The sequence below is a fragment of the Puma concolor genome, chromosome A1 (genome assembly GCF_028749965.1).
Source record: "Puma concolor isolate L17-30 chromosome A1, mPumCon1.1.hap2, whole genome shotgun sequence".
NCBI lineage: Eukaryota > Metazoa > Chordata > Mammalia > Carnivora > Felidae > Puma > Puma concolor.
In genome coordinates, this window is record NC_141667.1 from 234350630 (window position 1) to 234367735 (window position 17106).

General features: G+C 51.7%; 1 protein-coding gene across 1 annotated transcript in view; it reads left to right on the forward strand.

Moving 5' to 3' along the window:
• Positions 1-6708: 6708 nt before the first annotated feature.
• The window catches only part of FLT1 (fms related receptor tyrosine kinase 1), a 176805-nt gene continuing 166407 nt past the window's right edge, over positions 6709-17106 (forward strand). Inside the window, exons 1-2 of the mRNA XM_086714524.1 lie at positions 6709-6726; positions 6850-7189. Of these exons, the coding sequence (XP_086570650.1) occupies positions 7126-7189 (64 nt within the window). The 5' untranslated portion in view covers positions 6709-6726; positions 6850-7125. The remainder of the gene's footprint in view (positions 6727-6849; positions 7190-17106) is intronic.

The following is a 17106-nucleotide window of genomic DNA, read 5'->3' on the forward strand; positions in this document are numbered from 1 at the left end:
GGGCCCTCGAGGACCAGCTCCACGGTGGTGGTGGCGATTCGTACAAAACCCAAGGAAAGAAGATCTCAGGACGAGAGGAGAATGGGGGTGGGGGTGGGAGTTTCTCCCAGATGGGATTCTCCCTTCACGGTGGACTGTGGTGGGTGAAGGTTTTTGCTTATTAAAGGAGCTGGTGGGTTTTCTTACAGAAAGCTTAGGATTTTATGCTGGGACTTCAGTAGCAGAGGCCCATGGAGAAAGGATGGGCAGCCGGACCAGGACAGGATGGAAAGGAAAGGAGGCAGGGAAGCTGTGTGACCTGATCCCTGCAGGGATGGCCATGAAATGGGACAGTTATTAGGGTCAGATCCCCGCAGCCAGCCAGCCAAGGGCTCCCAGTCCAGAGGATGAGGCCAGTTACTGGAGCCTCTAAGCATCAAGGGACACTTGAAGTTGGACAGGAAGCAGGCTCTCCAATACCGCCTTGGAGTAAGGAGAAGAGAGTCTACCTTTAAGGACAAAGTAGTAAGTCTAAACAATGGGTTGGGCCATTCAAGGCCCAGGCCCAAGGGAGACCTGGAATTTGAGGCCAAAAGTACAGTCAACCTCCATGGAGACAGGTGTGGGAGGGTTAGGGAAGGAACGTGCAAAGAGGCATGCCAAACATTACTAAGGTAATGACAGCTAACATCTACTCGGTATTTATTTCAATCCAGGCACTGTTATCAATTCTTTTCTGGATTCCTCTTTTAACCTTCCCAACAGCCATATTATGTCATCCCTGCTATGCAGAGTAAGGCGGGGGCCCAAAGATGTTAAGTGCTTTGCTCAAGGTCATATCTCCAGCAAGGGGCAGGGAACCCCGGGCAGGTGGCCCCGGGAAGCCGCACGCAACATACCCCCCATGCGAGTAGGAGCTCTTTGCTCTCGCTTAGTTTTATGTTGCTGTCTGAGTTTGGGTGACCTTCATCTGACTGACATATGAACTTGCAGGCAGAATCATTCTTCCTTTCACTGGGTTGTCACATCATCTCACACTGACCCGGTGGATGAAGCCATGGGTCTTCTCTCCTTCTGTCTGATAGGCTTGGTTTTACGAGACCAGAAGGGTGAGGTGAGTGTCAGGGGACAGTCCGAGCCCATCACCTCTCTGCCTATTTCCTCACCATCAGATCAGACAGCTGGAGTAAATCACCTGTCCGTTTGTCCCTTAATATTTTATGTTAAGTTTATTGCAAAATTACAATTTTATGTTTTCTCTCCACCAGTCAGTCTTGTGGGGTTCCTTTCTCCATTGGAACCTCTTTTTTTTTTTTTTCATACGTTCTAGAACAAATGGCCAATTGTCTTGCAATATTGTCTTCCTGTTTCTAAAATTGTCTCGGATGCTTGCCAACAGATCCTTTTCTTTAAAAACATGGTGTTAAATGTCTTTTCAATAATATCACTATCCACAATTTTTAACGTTTATTTATTTTTGGGACAGAGAGAGACAGAGCATGAACGGGGAAGGGGCAGAGAGAGAGGGAGACACAGAATCGGAAACAGGCTCCAGGCTCTGAGCCATCAGCCCAGAGCCCGACGCGGGGCTCGAACTCCCGGACCGCGAGATCGTGACCTGGCTGAAGTCGGACGCTTAACCGACTGCGCCACCCAGGCGCCCCTACTATCCACAATTTTTAATAAATATCAGGAGGAAAAGGGATTTTGTCAAAGCGTGTGCATTTCCTCTCTGTCATTTGACAGTATTTTCCTTTTAAAGCAATGTTCCTATTTTCTTTCTTCTTTTTTCACTTTCGACCTTGTTTCTACTTATCTGTTACTTCTTAGCACCGTGCTACCTTTCAAATTAAGTGGATTTCTAAAACTGTGAGTTGTCTCCCCCGTGATTGCTTTCCACTCATTCATACCTCTTCATCAGCAAACTTTGGATTTGCTGAAAACTCATGCGAAGAACACAGGTCCTCACGGCTAGCCATGAAACCTAGCCTCAGGTCCCGGCAATATTTCACTGTCCCTCTTTTCCCTCTAGCTTCACTTTTTTCCTAGGCTCAGATCCTAAAACTTACTTTGGGCTGAGAGTTTGGGTTTTCAATTTCAGACAAAGAAAGAAAAAGGTGTTTTATTGAGAAACATTTATCAAGAAACATTTAAGAAAGGTACCCGGGTGGCTGAGTCGTTTAAGCATCCTGCCCTTGATTGCGGCTCAGGTCACGGATCTCACGGTTCTTGGGGCTTTGGACACCGACGAGCTTTAACACCAAGATTTGTTTGTCATATCTTGACACTAACGTTTTTCTTCTCTTCTGTTGACAGAGTTGTACTCCAAAGTACAGAAACAGTGAGAGCGAGGAAATTTTTAATACAGAACTCTAGACACAAAGTTATCTAGCAATCTGAAAATTACCGAAGGCCGTTCCTGATGTGTCTTTCAGGTACTAATTGGAAACTGTGTTCTCAATTTAGCTAGAACTCGATTTTAGGGACGATTCTTTTTGTCAACAGAAAGAGCCCGAAGCCACTGACGACACTCAATTCTTCCCTCCACAGTAGGGTTAGGTGAGATGGGGGGGATCGCACTGTCTCACAAATGGCCGATTTGCCAGATTGTGCCTCTGATGATGACTTAGAAAACTGCAGAGTTTCTGCATTCCAGCCGACTGGTTCACATGGGCCCGTGGGCTGGGGCAGGGTGGCCCCGGCGTCCTGGGCTGCAGCTGAGACTGAAGTACGGCTGGGAGGAGCCTGGAAGAGACGCAGGAAGGAAAGGGATGGTCTTCCACTGGCGACGCCAGCAGACCTGCCCCGAGGCTGTGCCTGGGGTTAGGAGAACTTTTGAAAAATGGAAGGCTTGAAGACCTGTAACTCTGCCCATCACCCCTACGCACCCACAAGTGGACGTTAGATTCATGGCTTTCAGTAAACTCCCTAGCCGTAGCCCAGCCACTAGACGAACCTCAGACATGACGTTTAGATAGAAGAGATTTTTGTTCAGTGTTAGGGCACAGCAATCTGATGATGAATTCCACTTCCTTCAAAGGTCTGGACCCGAGCCAGACTATCACTTCAAACCCTGCCTTGGCTCAGGAGGAAATGAAGTACGTTGCTTTCAATTGCCCACTCACCTCAGCCTGGCTAAAGTCAAGTCCTCTCCACCCCTCCCCTCCTTCCTCTCCCTCTTCTCCCCCTCCCTTTCTTTCCCCTCCCCTCTTCTCTCCTTTATCCCCACCCCTCCCCTTCCTCCTTCCTTCCTCTTTTCTCCCCTTAGCCTCCTTCTCCTTTCCCCCTCCTCTCCTTTACCCCTGCCCCTCGCCTTCCTCCCTCCTCCCCCTCCCCTCCCTCTCTCTTCCCCCTCCTCGTCCCCTTCTTTCTCCTCCCCACTCCTCTCGGTTACCCTCCCCCCTTGCTCTCCCTCTTTCCGTCCTCCACCCCCCACCCCCCAGCACCCTCCCAATATCCCATCCTGGCAAGGCTCAGCCACTTTCAAGTCCTCCTGGGAGCCCTGGAGTTCTCTTTGGCCCCTCCGTCTCCCTCACCTCCACCCCAAAGTTAATCTCCCTCTCCATCCATCCCTTCTCTGACGGTTAACCAGCCTCAAAAAGAAGCGGAAACCCTGAGTAAATCAAAAGGAGAAAACCAGCAGCAGCATCAACCTACGTGAGGAGCAGGTGATCAGGAAGGGAGTGAAGCAAGGGAAAGGAGAGGAGCCAGGAGGTTGGCCTTGGCCAGTGTCCCCCGGGGAACCCCGTCAGAACTTAGAAGCATCTGTCAAATCAAACCCTAAATGTGCCTGCCTGGTGTGCTTAGCCAAGGAGCTTGCTACGTGTGGTGTGTGAGTATGTGCTTCTTAGACCCAGCAAACTGGAGTGAATATGCCCGGTGAGGTGGGGCGGGGGGGGGGGGGGTTCCTATAACACAGAGGGTTTTATAAGACCATTTGGTCCTTGTAGCCAACCATACCCGTTGCTGCTGTGCAGTGTGCAGCCAAGGAATATCATTTCTCTTTGCTCTGAAGCTACCTAGCACAGGTAAGGATGAAATTCCTGATGAAGCCCCAGTGCCGATAAGCTGAGCAGCTCCACACTTGGTCCCCGACGAGAAGATGAGGCCTTGGCTACCCTCCTGCCACTCACACTGGTGCCACCACACTCTTATGCAGTCTTGAATATTAAAGCTGTTGGTTTTACCAACACTGAGCCTCTGAATAGGGGCTGGAAAGAATCCTCAAGAGAATGTTTGTAGCTGATAACGAGAGAGAGTGTCTGGTTTTGCAGGAGGTGAAATGTTCTTTTGTGTGTGAGCAGGAAGCAAGCAGATCGCCCACTTCAATAGCTTTTTATACCCACCAGGCATGTTGAAATTGATCTTCTCCATCCCGATTATCTGGAAAACCGCTTTCGTTACTGGTTTAGTTAGAAGAGTGCCGGTAACCCATCCTCCTTCAAAGGCATTATCTCTTTGGAGGGAGGGGAGCTGAGAGCCATACCTTTATTCCCCATCATTTTTGCTTTTTTCTAAATGTTAAAATGTGAGCTAAAATGAAATCATGAGCAAACCCTTGTCGTGTCTTGAATTCTTTGTGAGGAAGCTAGCCCAGCTACCAAAATAAAGAAGCAGGGGGAAAAAAATTGCCGACTATAATTGAAAGCCTGCAACTTTCCCAAAGAACAGTTGAGGCATTTGTGGAGGACCACTTTTCAGGCAGAATGATTTTGGTACACATGAACGTAGATTGATTTGACCAGGACTCCCTTAACTTTAAATAATTATGCAACGTGTCTTAAGATGACGAAGGTAGTTTCGGCTGTCCAACCAACACCTGTTCCGGCTTCACAAATAAACTTGATACAAACTTCTTTCTGGCGGCAGGCATGTAGAGTGCTGTCTCTCTGGGTGTTTAAAAAACCAAATGGCATTTTTAAAGCTGAATGAAAGGTTCGCAGGTTGTACTACGGACTACTCTGCTCCAGAGTCAGCTCAGTGTCTGTCCTGGAGAAGCTCTCCTGAACTCTCAGGACAGACCACCGCTTCTCTGTGCCCGTGGAGGATCCCCGCACAGGGTGATCCCTGCACTGTATTGTCATGGCCTCTTGATCTATCAACCTCCTCTCCGAGTTCTAAGCTCCTTAGAAGGCAGAGATGACATCTTCCCATGTGGATGTTTTTCGCCTCAGCACGATGCCTGCACTCTGGGAGGTGCTGCAGAAGGGGGTCAAGGCTGAATGCTTCTCCTCCGGAGGGGGCCTGGGAGTGACCAGCAGATCTGAAGTGGGGCAGAGGGACACCTTGGCTGTCCCAGTGTGTCCAGGACTGGGACCAGGGCTGGGAGACTTGTTGCAGAAGGATCAAGGGTCAACTTCCAGCAATCCGTATTTATTAACTGCTCACGCAATGAATAGTCCGTGGTTTTCCAGGAGTCGGGCTTGGGCCAGGCAGAGGGAAAAAAAAAAAAAAAAGGAGCCGGGGAGAGTGGTGAGGAACATTGGAAACACAGAAGGGGCTGGTGAGGCTGGCACGGAGCTGTGACTCCACGCCGTCTTTCTTTCTTCTGAACCACCAGGGACTGCGGCTCGCCAGGTGCGGCTTTGAGCGATTCCTGCACCCAGGGCGGCGGGTGTCCGGGGACCTGTCCTCGCTCGGCCGCCCACAGGTGTGGCAACCCCGGGTTGCCCAACCTTCCCAGGAGGGGAGGTAGTCCAGTCCTACCGAAGGAGTCGCTGGTCCCCGTTTAGGGGCCACCACAGTCCCTTTGATCAAGACCGGCTCTCTGGCAGGTTCCCATAGAACCAACCAGAACCAACCAGCGGCATCTACAAAGACAAGACCCGGCCGTTCCGTTCCGTAGAGTCTGGGGCGATTTCGGCCGGCCTCGGAGGTGACGGGGACATAATTGGTGTCATGGCAAATGATCTGGTGCCTCAAGTTAATGTCGGGTTTTGCTCCAAGAGCCGCAGTCACTCATCTGGCGGAGCAAGCTGCCATCAGAAAGATTCTTCTTTTTTTTTTTTTCTCGAGCGTTTAGGAAATAAAGCCCAAGTGCTCGGCCCACACGAGTTGCAGGAGCAGTTTCACGCCTCAGCTTTTAAAAAGGTATCATGATGTTATTCCTTGTTTTGCTTCTAGGAAGCAAGGTTTAGGAAATGAGCTGGGCGGGTGCATCCCTGCGGCCGAAAAAGACACGGACGCGCCCCCCAGGGATCGGAGAGGGCTCTCCGTCCTCCCGAAGATGCCGGGCCAGCGTCCGGTGCCCTCGGATGCTCCCGGTCCAGTCCCTCGTGCCCGAGGGTCTCCGGCGCCTTCCTAGACGCCCGGGGACATGCAGGGGGGCCTGGGGCGGCTAGAAAGGGCGGGAAGAACAAGGAAGAGGAGGGAGCCGGACTGCGCCTCGCTCCTCCGTGCCAAGGACACCGTCGCGGAGGCGCGGCCAGCTTCCCACGGATCGGACTTTCCGCCCCCGGGGCCGGCCGGCGGAGCTCCAGCCCCGTCCCCCTTCCCAGCTCCGGGCGGCCCCCAGGGCTGAGTAAGCCGAGAGGAGGGAGGGAGGCTGCAAGGATTTCCTGAGCGCTAAGGGAAGGAGGAGGGGACCGGGGCCGGAGGGACGGGAGCAAGGACCCTGAACCTGCCGCGGCCGCCTCCCCGCGAGCACTCGCACGCCGTCCCGACGCGCGCTCGGCCCCCGGCTGCCCGCCCCCCGGCGGCCCCCGCCCCCCTCGGGAGCCGCAGGGAATCAGGTCCCGGAGGAAGAGGGTAGGTGGGGAGGCGGATGAGGGGTGGGGGACCCCTTGACGTCACTGGAAGGAGGTGCCGGGGTAGGAAGTGGGCTGGGGAAAGTTTATAAATCGCCCCCGCCCTCGGCTCCTTCTAATCGAGGTCCGCAGAAGGCTCGGAGCGCTCGGGACGGACACTCCCCGGCGGCGGCGGCGGCGGCGGCGGCGGCGGCTCGGAGCGGGCTCCGGGACTGGAGCGCAGCGGCCAGGGGACGCCGGGCTGCGAGGATTACCCGCGGACGTGGTGGTCTCCCCGGCCGGAGCCGGACAGGGGCTCTCGGGGCGGAGGACCGGAGTGCGCCACGACAGATCCGCGCGGCGGGGTCCGTGGCCCGCGAGCCGCGCGGGGACCGGGCGAGCAGGCCGCGTCGCGCTCACCATGGGCAGCTGCCGGGACGCCGGGGTCCTGCTGTGCGCGCTGCTCGGCGGTCTGCTGCTTACAGGTGAGGCGGGGCCGCGGCCGGAGGCCCGCGCGGGGCTGGGGTGGGGCGGCAGGCGGGCGCACCCTGGGGGCCGGGGCCGGGTGCCCGCGGGGAGGTGAGGCTGCAGCCCGGGGGAGCGAGCCCCGCCGGGGGACCTGGGACGCCGGTGGCGGCGGGCACGCCTGGGGGCCGCGGCGCCTTTCCCTTCCGCCGGGCAGGCGGGACGGGCGCCTGGGAGAGGAGAGCGGCTGGCGGGGGGCCGCTGGCACCGCGCTGGGGTCCGCGCCCCTTTGCGGCCGCTGCAGTCGCCCATCCTCTCCGCCCGGCTCCCGGGTCGGGTCTGTCCGGCTCCCGGGTCGGGTCTCCCCGCCCAGGCTCCGGGCTCGGGGAGCGCCGCGCGCTCGGACCTGCCTGACCCCCCCCCCCCCCCCCAACAGCCCGCTCCCAGGCGGCCGGGCGGGGGGTCGGCAGGGCCCATCGGAGCCCGGAGCAGCGGCTCCCGGAACGCCCGCGAGTCTGCCCGGGGGCTGGGCTGAGGCCCGGGCGTTGGCGATGTTGGGCACCGGCTACTGCGTCGCACCTCCGGAGGGGAGGAGAGCCCACTCGGAGGGGGTCGCGTGCCACCCGCGAGCGGACAGATCCCGGGAGACGGCAAAAGCTGGTGCCCTTGGGCCCACGTCGGGTCCCCGGGCGCGAACGGCCCCGGGAACGTTCCACCAGCTTCCACTGCTATCGCCGGGCCCCGAGCGCGCGGCGCGCAGCCCCAGGTCGCCGACCTGAGTGAACCTGACCGACCAGGGCCGTCGAGAACCCGAATCCCGTTACGTTTCGGAATTGCGAGCCTAGCCTTTAAATCCCGAGAGAAGAGAGGGAGGACGATTTGGACCAAAAGGTGCGGTTGGAGGAATTGGCGAGGTCCGCCCCTTTGCCGGGAGTTAAGGATGCCCGCGGCCGACCCGTTGGGACCCACGAGGTCATGCCGCTGTGAGTGTGGAGGTCGCCCCCCACCAAGGCGTCAAAGCCCGAGCGGACGTGGGGGCCTGGACTCGCCTTTTCTGCCCAGAGGGGCGGAGAGGCCGAGCCACTGGTTCAGACCCTCCGGCGTGGGGGGGGGGGGGGGGGGCAGAGAGCCATTTTTCGGGCTCTTTTTCTTTTCAGCATCCTAGAGAAAAGGTAAAATATGAAATAAAATACAGTAACATCAAAAAAGGTATTGCAGTGATTCCAGGGAAGGAAAAGGTAGGGTTGAGCATCCTTTTTGTACATGCTTGTTAAACCCAAAAGGCAGTAACTTAAAAAATATTCTCTCTCGGTGGGAAGGACTAATTAGATCATCGGTTTCTAAACAACCAGTAACAGTTCCAATTAGGTTGGTGAAAGTATTAGACTGAGAGTCGAGGCGAAGTCCTGATGTCTGAGAACTCGCTATAAGTTGGGAAAGTCGCTAACATAACTGTGTTAAATGAAATACTGCTTTTCTATTTCAAAAGTATTGTTTTTTGTTTTGAAAAGCCACTTCTATTGAAGTATAGTTGGTCAGAGCACTTAACGTCTGAAGTCCATTCACCTGTTACAGAAAGGTAAATCTGGGTAAATCCCTGCGAATCCAAAAAATGGAGGGAGAAGTTTATGTTTCATTGGCTTTTGTGCATCACACATGGCACATCTTTACTTTTGTTTCAAAACCGTGGTTGACCAGTGAAGTATATAGTTCTGTTCGTGATTAGGAGCAAGTTAGATTGGTAGATTTTCAGAAACCTGGGTAAGAGTCTCTTGAGACAACAGATTTTATTTTACTTAAACGAGGCAGACATCTTGGAAGTCTTTTGTTATTTAAAAAGACGTCTATGCGTTATAGCAAGAAAGCGAGACAAAACATTAGCCATGTGAGAACTCCTCTACCTGCTGGTTTAAGGACTGTTGTTTCAGTGGTTGGGGCGAGTAATTGTTGAAGCATGGCTTTGTAAACCACAAGCTTCTCGATGGCTCACAGTAAAACAATCAGCTGCCTGCTTTGTAAATTGCATCAGGAGTTTTCAGATTTTCCGGAGAGGGGCTGCTTGTCTGGGGAGTGGTGTCCAGAAAGAGGCCAAGTTTCTGCCCCCACCATCCCCCTGGGGTTTACCAGGAGTCTGCTCATCTTCAGGTGCGGTATAGCCCTTGAGTATTTGTGAGTTAGTAATATTTTGTGCATGTGTGTGAGCATGTGTGCGTGCGCCGAGGTATAAAATAACCAGAGGCGCAGTCAGACAAAAAGATAATGCATTTCCCCCTAAAGATTACATTTACCTTCTTCCAAATGTCCTGAGAAAGAAAAGGGTACCAGTAATTCAAATATTTTCAAGTCCTCTATGTTGCAGTCCTTTCCCTCTACAAAGAGTACCTCCCTTACTCTGGCTCAAAGTCTCATTTTCTTACTTTTAAGGCACAATGTCCATGATTAAGGACACAAACCCTTTTTTCTCTGCCCCCATTTTTTTTGAGATTTTGAGCGACTGATATTCACAATTTGCTCGAATTGCAAATGCATCCCTTAATGAATCTGGTGAGGGAAATCTGCATTAGTAATACAAAGTTAAAATTGTGCATGAGTAGAATACTCATTTCCAAATAGAATGCCATGAGCCTTTCCTAATGAAGCTAATTTGACATGACAGTTTTTGTTGTTTTCTCACAGGTTTAGGAAACCACGCTTTTTTGGTAGTGTTTTCCGTATTGCATATTTGAAATGTCAGTTATCACCGTTGGCAGTCCACAAAGGGAGTTTTCCACTTGATGGATTGTGTTGCAGATGAAATGTAGGCGGTCACCTGCTATAGTTTCGTTCATATTTTTACCTTATTTATTTATTTATTTATTGTTATTTTAAGTTTTTTTTCTTTCCCTGTTGAAAGTTCTAGGACAGGCCAGCCAGTTTCTTTTCTAGCGATCACTAAGTGGGTTGTTTTCATATTTGAAAGTCAGAAGTTAGAACAGATGCCTATTTCAAGGCCCCTTTCGGATTCTTCAAGACTCAGTGAATGATTCCAAGAAATAGACTGAACGTGGTGTTTTTTTTCTCTCTCCCTTTTATATTTGCATAGAGAATGGATGATAAGCCCTGTGATGTCAGAGCCGCAGCTATAATGATGAGCTGGCTTTCACCTGCTATCAGTAATCACCCTGCATTTGCTTTTTCATCTACCAGCTGGTTAACTTGGTCTTTAATGGGTTGCACGAGCTAAGCTGTTAGAGACTGTCTGAACCAGTCATAGTCATGGGCTTATTTTTCTTTTTAGAAGCAGAATGTGTAACTCTATGAAGCAAACTCTACTTCCTAACTCTGGTTACATTACCTCTTCTAAGGAGGTCGGTCATTTTACACTCGGAAGAATCTCTTGGTTTTTAAAACATTCTCACTGACTTGATTCAAAGATAACTTTCTTCTAAAAATTTCAGATTTCAACAGGGATACTAAACCTCTATGTAAAAATTGGACCTATTTTGTGTAATTTTTTTTTTTAGAACAAACTAAATAATCACTTTGTTCTCCTTACCAAAGACTGTTGAGTCATTCTACATCTACTTTGAATGCATGTAATAGGGCAGTTGAAAATATGTTGCAAACAATTGGTTTTATAGTGACCAAAAAAAAAAAAAAAAAAAGCAACGTCCTTGAGGAAGGTTATCCAACATATTGCCTGGTTGTCTCTGATGTTTACCCGGGCTTAGGAAGTTCTGCAAAGCAGGAACAAATAACAAAGTAAGTAGCTTCTGTGATGTTTTAAACTGAGATGTGTATGTGAGCGGGCATAAGAGTGGAGAGAAAGTGAAAGAAACTCTTCGCACTTGGGTGTTAAACGCAAAGCTCACTGGCGTTAGGTCCAGTTGCGTGGTCAGGAGTTGATGGGATATCAAGTAAACATCACCTTGCAGAGTGCTTGTCATTGTGGACAGGAGAGGAAGGACCTGTGAAACAACACATACGTTATTAGGAATTTGTTATTAGCAATGGTTGAAAGCATTAAAAGCATCTGTTGCATTGCTTTAAATAATTAATAGAACAGGATAGTCCATTCCATTCCCACTGGTCTTAGGATACTAGTGAGGCTTGTAAGGAATGACAAGATCTGCCAAATGCTTTCCAGGATCACTGTTGATTCCTCACACACTTGGGTGCCTTGGAAATTGCATGCTGCTGATGGAATTACTGGATTTTATACCAGATTGAGGGAGGGGAAGGAAACGGGAGGAATGGGGTAATTGAGGGAGGGATTGAAAGGAAAGCCTCTGGCTTAGCATCTGGGACTGCAGGGGGGTTTCATTAAGGAAATGGTTCCATTGAGTCTGCTGAAGATAGTGGACTAGATTTCCTGCATTGCTGCTGGGGCGGATGTGGGGGGATGTCAAGAATTCCTGGGGATTTCCCATCAGTCTCGGTAAGCTGGATGCCTGAGGGCCATATCTGATGATTGCTCCTTTCCTTGATTTTGAGCTCCTTGCGAGATCTGATCTTGTCTCTCAGACACATGCATTGTGAGAGCTAGGTGTTGAACCTCGTAGATCCAACCTGCTCATTTCAGAGATGAGAAAACCCACCCAGAACAGTTCAGTGTTCCCGCCCCCCCCCCAACCCCCAAAGTCAGCTGGCTAGTGGCAGACCCAGGAACGGATCCTGACGTTCACAGTAAAGATCACATTTCTTCATTTCTGTGTTTCGTCCACCCCAAGCGGAGTAGAGATGTTCAGATGTTAGTTGAATGACATTTTTATAGTGCTAACGTTTCCTTTTAAGCGCTGGCGTCTGTTTTTTGAATATGAAATTTTCTCCTATCTTCTTAAAGAAGGGATTTAGGTGAAGAATGTCAAAATTATGGGGCGTCTGGGTGGCTCCGTTGGTTAAGCAGCCAACTCTTGATTTTGGCTCAGGTCACGATCTCACGGTTCTCGGTTCTCGAGATGGAGCCCCTCCTTGGGCTCTGTGCTCACAGCATGGAGCCTGCTTGGGATTCATTCTCTCTCTGCCCCTCCCCTGCTTGCACCCTCACTCTCTCTCAAAATGAACATTTAAAAAAAAAGGAACATCAAAATCATGGCTGCTCGCTAGTACACGGATAGATCTGGTGAGCGAGTCGATTTTCCTTGTGAGCTTCTTTTGAACTGCTGTGGCTGAAACAGTTACAGCCTCCCTTACTGGCCTCATCTCTCACCACTTCCCTCCACACCCCCTGTGACCCGGCTACACGCAGCCCTGCCCACTCAAATAAATGACCCACCGTTCTTAACGTGGGCCTCGTGCATTCACCACTCTGCATTCATGCCGTTTGCCTGCAACACCCTTTCCCTGTCTCTGCATGGCCTCCTCCCCTGCCTTCGAAGTCCTTCAAGAGCTCAGAAATCATCTCTTTGAGCTTTTCCTTAGAGCTGCAGACAGAATTTATGGTTCCTTCTGCTCCTGGATGCACGCTCCTCTCTGCGACCCCTAGATAGACGCCCCCCCCCACCCACACAGCTGTTCTCACCTGCATCATTACTGTTCCACTTACGTGTCTGTCCCCTTGTTCCCTTTTCTTTGGCGCCTAGTGTAGTGCCTGGTCTGGGGGCCCTCAGTAAGTATTGGAATCCAGGAAAGATGTAGCCACCCTGCCATTTCAAGGAAGAGATCTCTCCGGGCCAGACGCGAACTTATTCCAGTACATTAATGGACTTCTGCCTGTCTAACCGGCCTCGGCTCCCGTGGATTCCTTAGAGGGACTGTTCTCAAGAGATAATGTTGTCTGCAATGATGATGTCATAGTGACTGTGACTAAGATGGAGGAAATGGGCTCTGATTGTCAACTCTCCGAGATGCCTATCTCCTGTAATCCCCTCCCGTTTCATGCTGGTGCCTCACTGGGTGCTCTGAGCTACCGAAGCCGGGTTTCAGTCCACACAGAAGTTCTGTCTTAGCCTCTGTGGGTGCGGTACCCAGCACCGAGGCTTTGCCCTCCAGTGTATTCTACAATTGTTTGGAACAACCGTGCTCTCCTGTTTTATGGTGTGACTTCCTCATCCTTCCGTAGACTCCGAGCCGAGTCCATGGTGCTGGGCTGTGATACAAACCCAAAGAGAGACCTGGCCACGCGCAGAACTGACATTGTGTTTCCACTGGGGCCTTTGTTACTGGATCAGGCTCGTCGGCCTGAATTCCCCTTTCCATAGAATAGGTTCTCTTCAACCCTCCGTGTAAATCGGTTCCTGCCAGGACCACTGTGCTACGTAGGTGTGAGACATGTTCTTAGAAACCTGCATCTCCTGGGCTGGGACCACGTGGTGCCCCCTTTCCGGCCCCACACTTTGCACATGCCCCCCAAATGATCCAAAACGAGCTTCTCAGAGTGTGGTCCGTGGCCCAGCAACAGCAGCATCCCCTGGGAACTTCATGCATCAGAGAGTCTGTCTTTTAATAAAGTCCACTGATGTTTTGTTTGCACAGTAAAAACTGAGAAGCACATTAAAAAGTGGTGTCAGGATCTAATTCCACTTCGTCTACAGCCTCGACCTTTGACCTGTGTAGCTAAGGGACTAGATGGGGGGCCAGCTGGGAGCCTCTTCTGCCTCCTGCATTGTTCTTGTGCCCTTTCTTCTGCTGGGACACCTGTGTCCTACTTCGAGACTCTTTTTATAAGATCTTAGACTTGGCTTGGACCTATAATCGAAGTAGAGGTCGTCGTCTTGAAGACCGTCGTTAACCGCCAAACCATGGGTGGCAAGATCAGGTTCTTAGAAAATGCGGACTTGGTGCAAAATAGTAAAAATGGCATGAAATAGATAGGTTTCAGTCATAAATGAAAGCTGCACGAAGCATTTGCTTTCAGAACAAAGTCCCTTGGTGATCCCAAGCAGCGGAGGCATGTGTCCTTCTCCGGAATCTTTGTTGTCACGGAGGTGTCCCTGTCTCACTGTGTCGTGCTACTGTTGACGAGAGGTTTTTGTGTGTGCTTCTCGCTGGCTTGAAATGTAACGTGTTTTACACTCATGTTCTTCCTTGTTTCGTATGGCAAATCTTGGCAAACGCCTTTGTCTTTTCACAGACTGCCGCGGTGCTTACAGGCACTTTTTCTCCGCCTGGTTTCTAGCCTTCTATTTAACTGCCGGAGCATGAGCGGGTTTCCTTTCGAGCTACAGACCCACCCATGTGGTCCACGCCAGCAAAGCTATCCCAATGATTAGATGCTTCTGTGGAAAGGGGCCTGAAGTGAACCTTGTATAAATGAAAAGCTTCGGCTTTTGGAGTCATTTAAACTCAAGGCCACCTTTGTAGCAAAATCCTGATCGGTAATTAGTCCGCCAGTTGGTTTCTGTGAAACCCTTTGCCTCTTGCTACGGACATGGTCCCCCACGTAGGCTCTACGTTAGAATCATCTGGGGAGCTTTTAAACATCTTCTTGTCCTGGCTGCACCCCTTACCAATTCAATCACGCTCTCTCCCGTGGGACCCAGGCATCAGTAATTTTGAAAGCTCCCGTGGCCGGCTGAGGTTACGAGCCTCCTATTTTTGTCATCCCTCGAATCACCTGGAAAGCTTGTTACCCTAGCGTGCTGGGCCCCACCCCAGAGCTTCTGATTCAGTGCGTCTGGGGCGGGGCCGAGAATTTGCGTTTCGAACGAGTTCCCAAGTGTTGCCGATGCCTCTCATCCAGAGACCACGCTTTGAGAGCCACTGTCCTAGGGGCTGATTTGAGAGGCCTGGCCACCTGGGAGGCCCAGGTGCCAATCCATGAAAGGTTCTAGGTCATCGTGAGGTAGAAACGATTTCTCAGAATTTCTGCTAGGAACAGTATGCGTCAGCAGTGTGGCAGAAGGAATATTAGGGTAAAGCTTGGGGGCATGTAATCAGTAGAAGTGGCCGAATTGCCTTCTGAGGAAAGCGGGTCTGGTTTCCGGGTGGGATATGTGAGTTTGGAGCCGGAACTGAATGGCAGGTGCGGACAACAGAGCTAGTAGTCGTCATTCTCTGCTCCCCGACCGAGCGCTCAGCCTTTCCTCTCTCTAAATATTGGTAAACGTCCACAGAGTCCTTTTGAAAGGCGTCCTGGGCACCCGTGTACCTCGGGCCAGCCCTCCTACCCTCCGGGATCCCCACACAATGCTCCGCCCTCTGTAACTGAGTTGCTGTGTCTGTACTTCCTTTGCTGGGGTCAGGGTCCCCCACTTGGGTGGCTGAATCCTCCTTGTTCTGCTGACGCTTGTGCTGTGCCTGGGGGTCTGTCCCCATTGCTGAGAAGAGTTGCTGCGTGGCTGGAAACAGAGCTGGCCTCCTGTGATACGGAACTATGTGCCAAAAACTTTCTCGTGAAACCCCAAGAACCCGAGGGGGAGAGGCTCCATGAGGCATTCAAGGCCTCATGTTAGGTGTGCTCCACTTGGATACCAAGTTCAAATATAGAACATGTTCTTTACCCGCTACTGAATCACTGCTTCTGCAGGGCTGAGTCATGGTAACAGTTGTATCCATCATCTATTACTGTGTAATGGGCTGGCCCAAAAGTCTACGGCCTTCAACAGTAATTCATTACGCCTCCATGAGTCTGTGGGTTAGGAATTTGGGCTGGGCTTGGCTGACGGATGTTTCTGGGGTCTCCTCTCTGGATCCCTCACGCAGCTGCAGCCCCCTGGCATTTCAACCAGGACCTTGGCACCGGCTATCACTGGGCCTCCCTCCACATGTGGTCTTTTGCCATTCGGTAGTAGAGCCCAGGCTTTTTTACATGGGGGGAGGGGGAGGGGTGCAAGAGGGTGTCCGTGGAAGCCTCGAGGCCCTTTGAGGCCTGGACTTTGCAACTCCTGCGACACCACTCTGCCACATTGGGTTGGTCAAGAGCAGGTCCTGACCCAGAGTCGCAGGGCAAGGAGACGGGCGCCTGTCTCGGAGGGAGCAGCTGCACAGCACTGCAGCCACGGTTGTCAACCTGCCACGACACTGTTAGCTCGGTTAGCTTTTTCTCTTCTGTCTAGACATCGAGGCTGGCGTTTGGCCAAGAAAATACTAGTGAAGGATGCCTTGACCGTCTGAATGGTCTCCTGGGTTGAGACACCTTTTCCAAGAGCTTCTGAGTCCTCAATCGTACGATTAGGGAACAGGTCACGGTTAAGGTGACACACAGTGTTGGGGCTGCTGGCCTCTCACGAATACCATGATACCAGCGAGAAAGCACAGCCGACCCTCAGATTCGGAGTGGGGGTGGCTCTGAACTTCTCTGACTTGTATCACGGGGTCTCTGGTGGAACACCTTCTGGAGGATGGGGTGAGGCTGCACCCCTTGAGGAAGGGAGAAAGGAGGAACCTAACCCCTGTGGATTGTCGGGCGCTTGGATACGTATCTGTGATTTGACTCCATCCTGAGAGGCAGGCACAGTCCTCTTAAATACGAGGGGCCCGAGGCTTCCATAAATTAAATTCTGAAGCGCACAGAAGTGGTAAGTAAAGCTGGGATTATTCTGGTCTGATGTGGCTGACTCCCCAGCCCCCTCCCCCCGCCCCCATGCCTTACAGCCTAAATGAAAAGGGGAGAAGGGAAAGAGCGTGGATGAGAATGTGCTGGTCTTTCCCTTCTGTCAAAACTGTCTCTCCTTGGAGGTTTGCCATCTGCAAAGAATGTGAGACGCCACCGCTACCCGAGCCTGAAGCGGCCTCGGGAGATTCCACTCCTGCATGTGGCAGGCTCCAGTCAAGTCTCCATTGAGACGGGATTTTAATCATGTGGGTTTTCTTATCTTGGGGATGCAAGGCCCCTCCAAAACACGCAAGTCAAGAAAGGATCCTGAAAGCCAGTAAGGACATGATTTTTGTTTGTTTGCTAAGAACATGACTTGGGGTGAGTTTCCAAACTGCTTTCCTGTTTGTGACTTTCCGTAATTCAGATTACGGAGAAGGACTGGTGAGCCACACCGGCGCTGTGATTCGAGCAGGTCCTCTG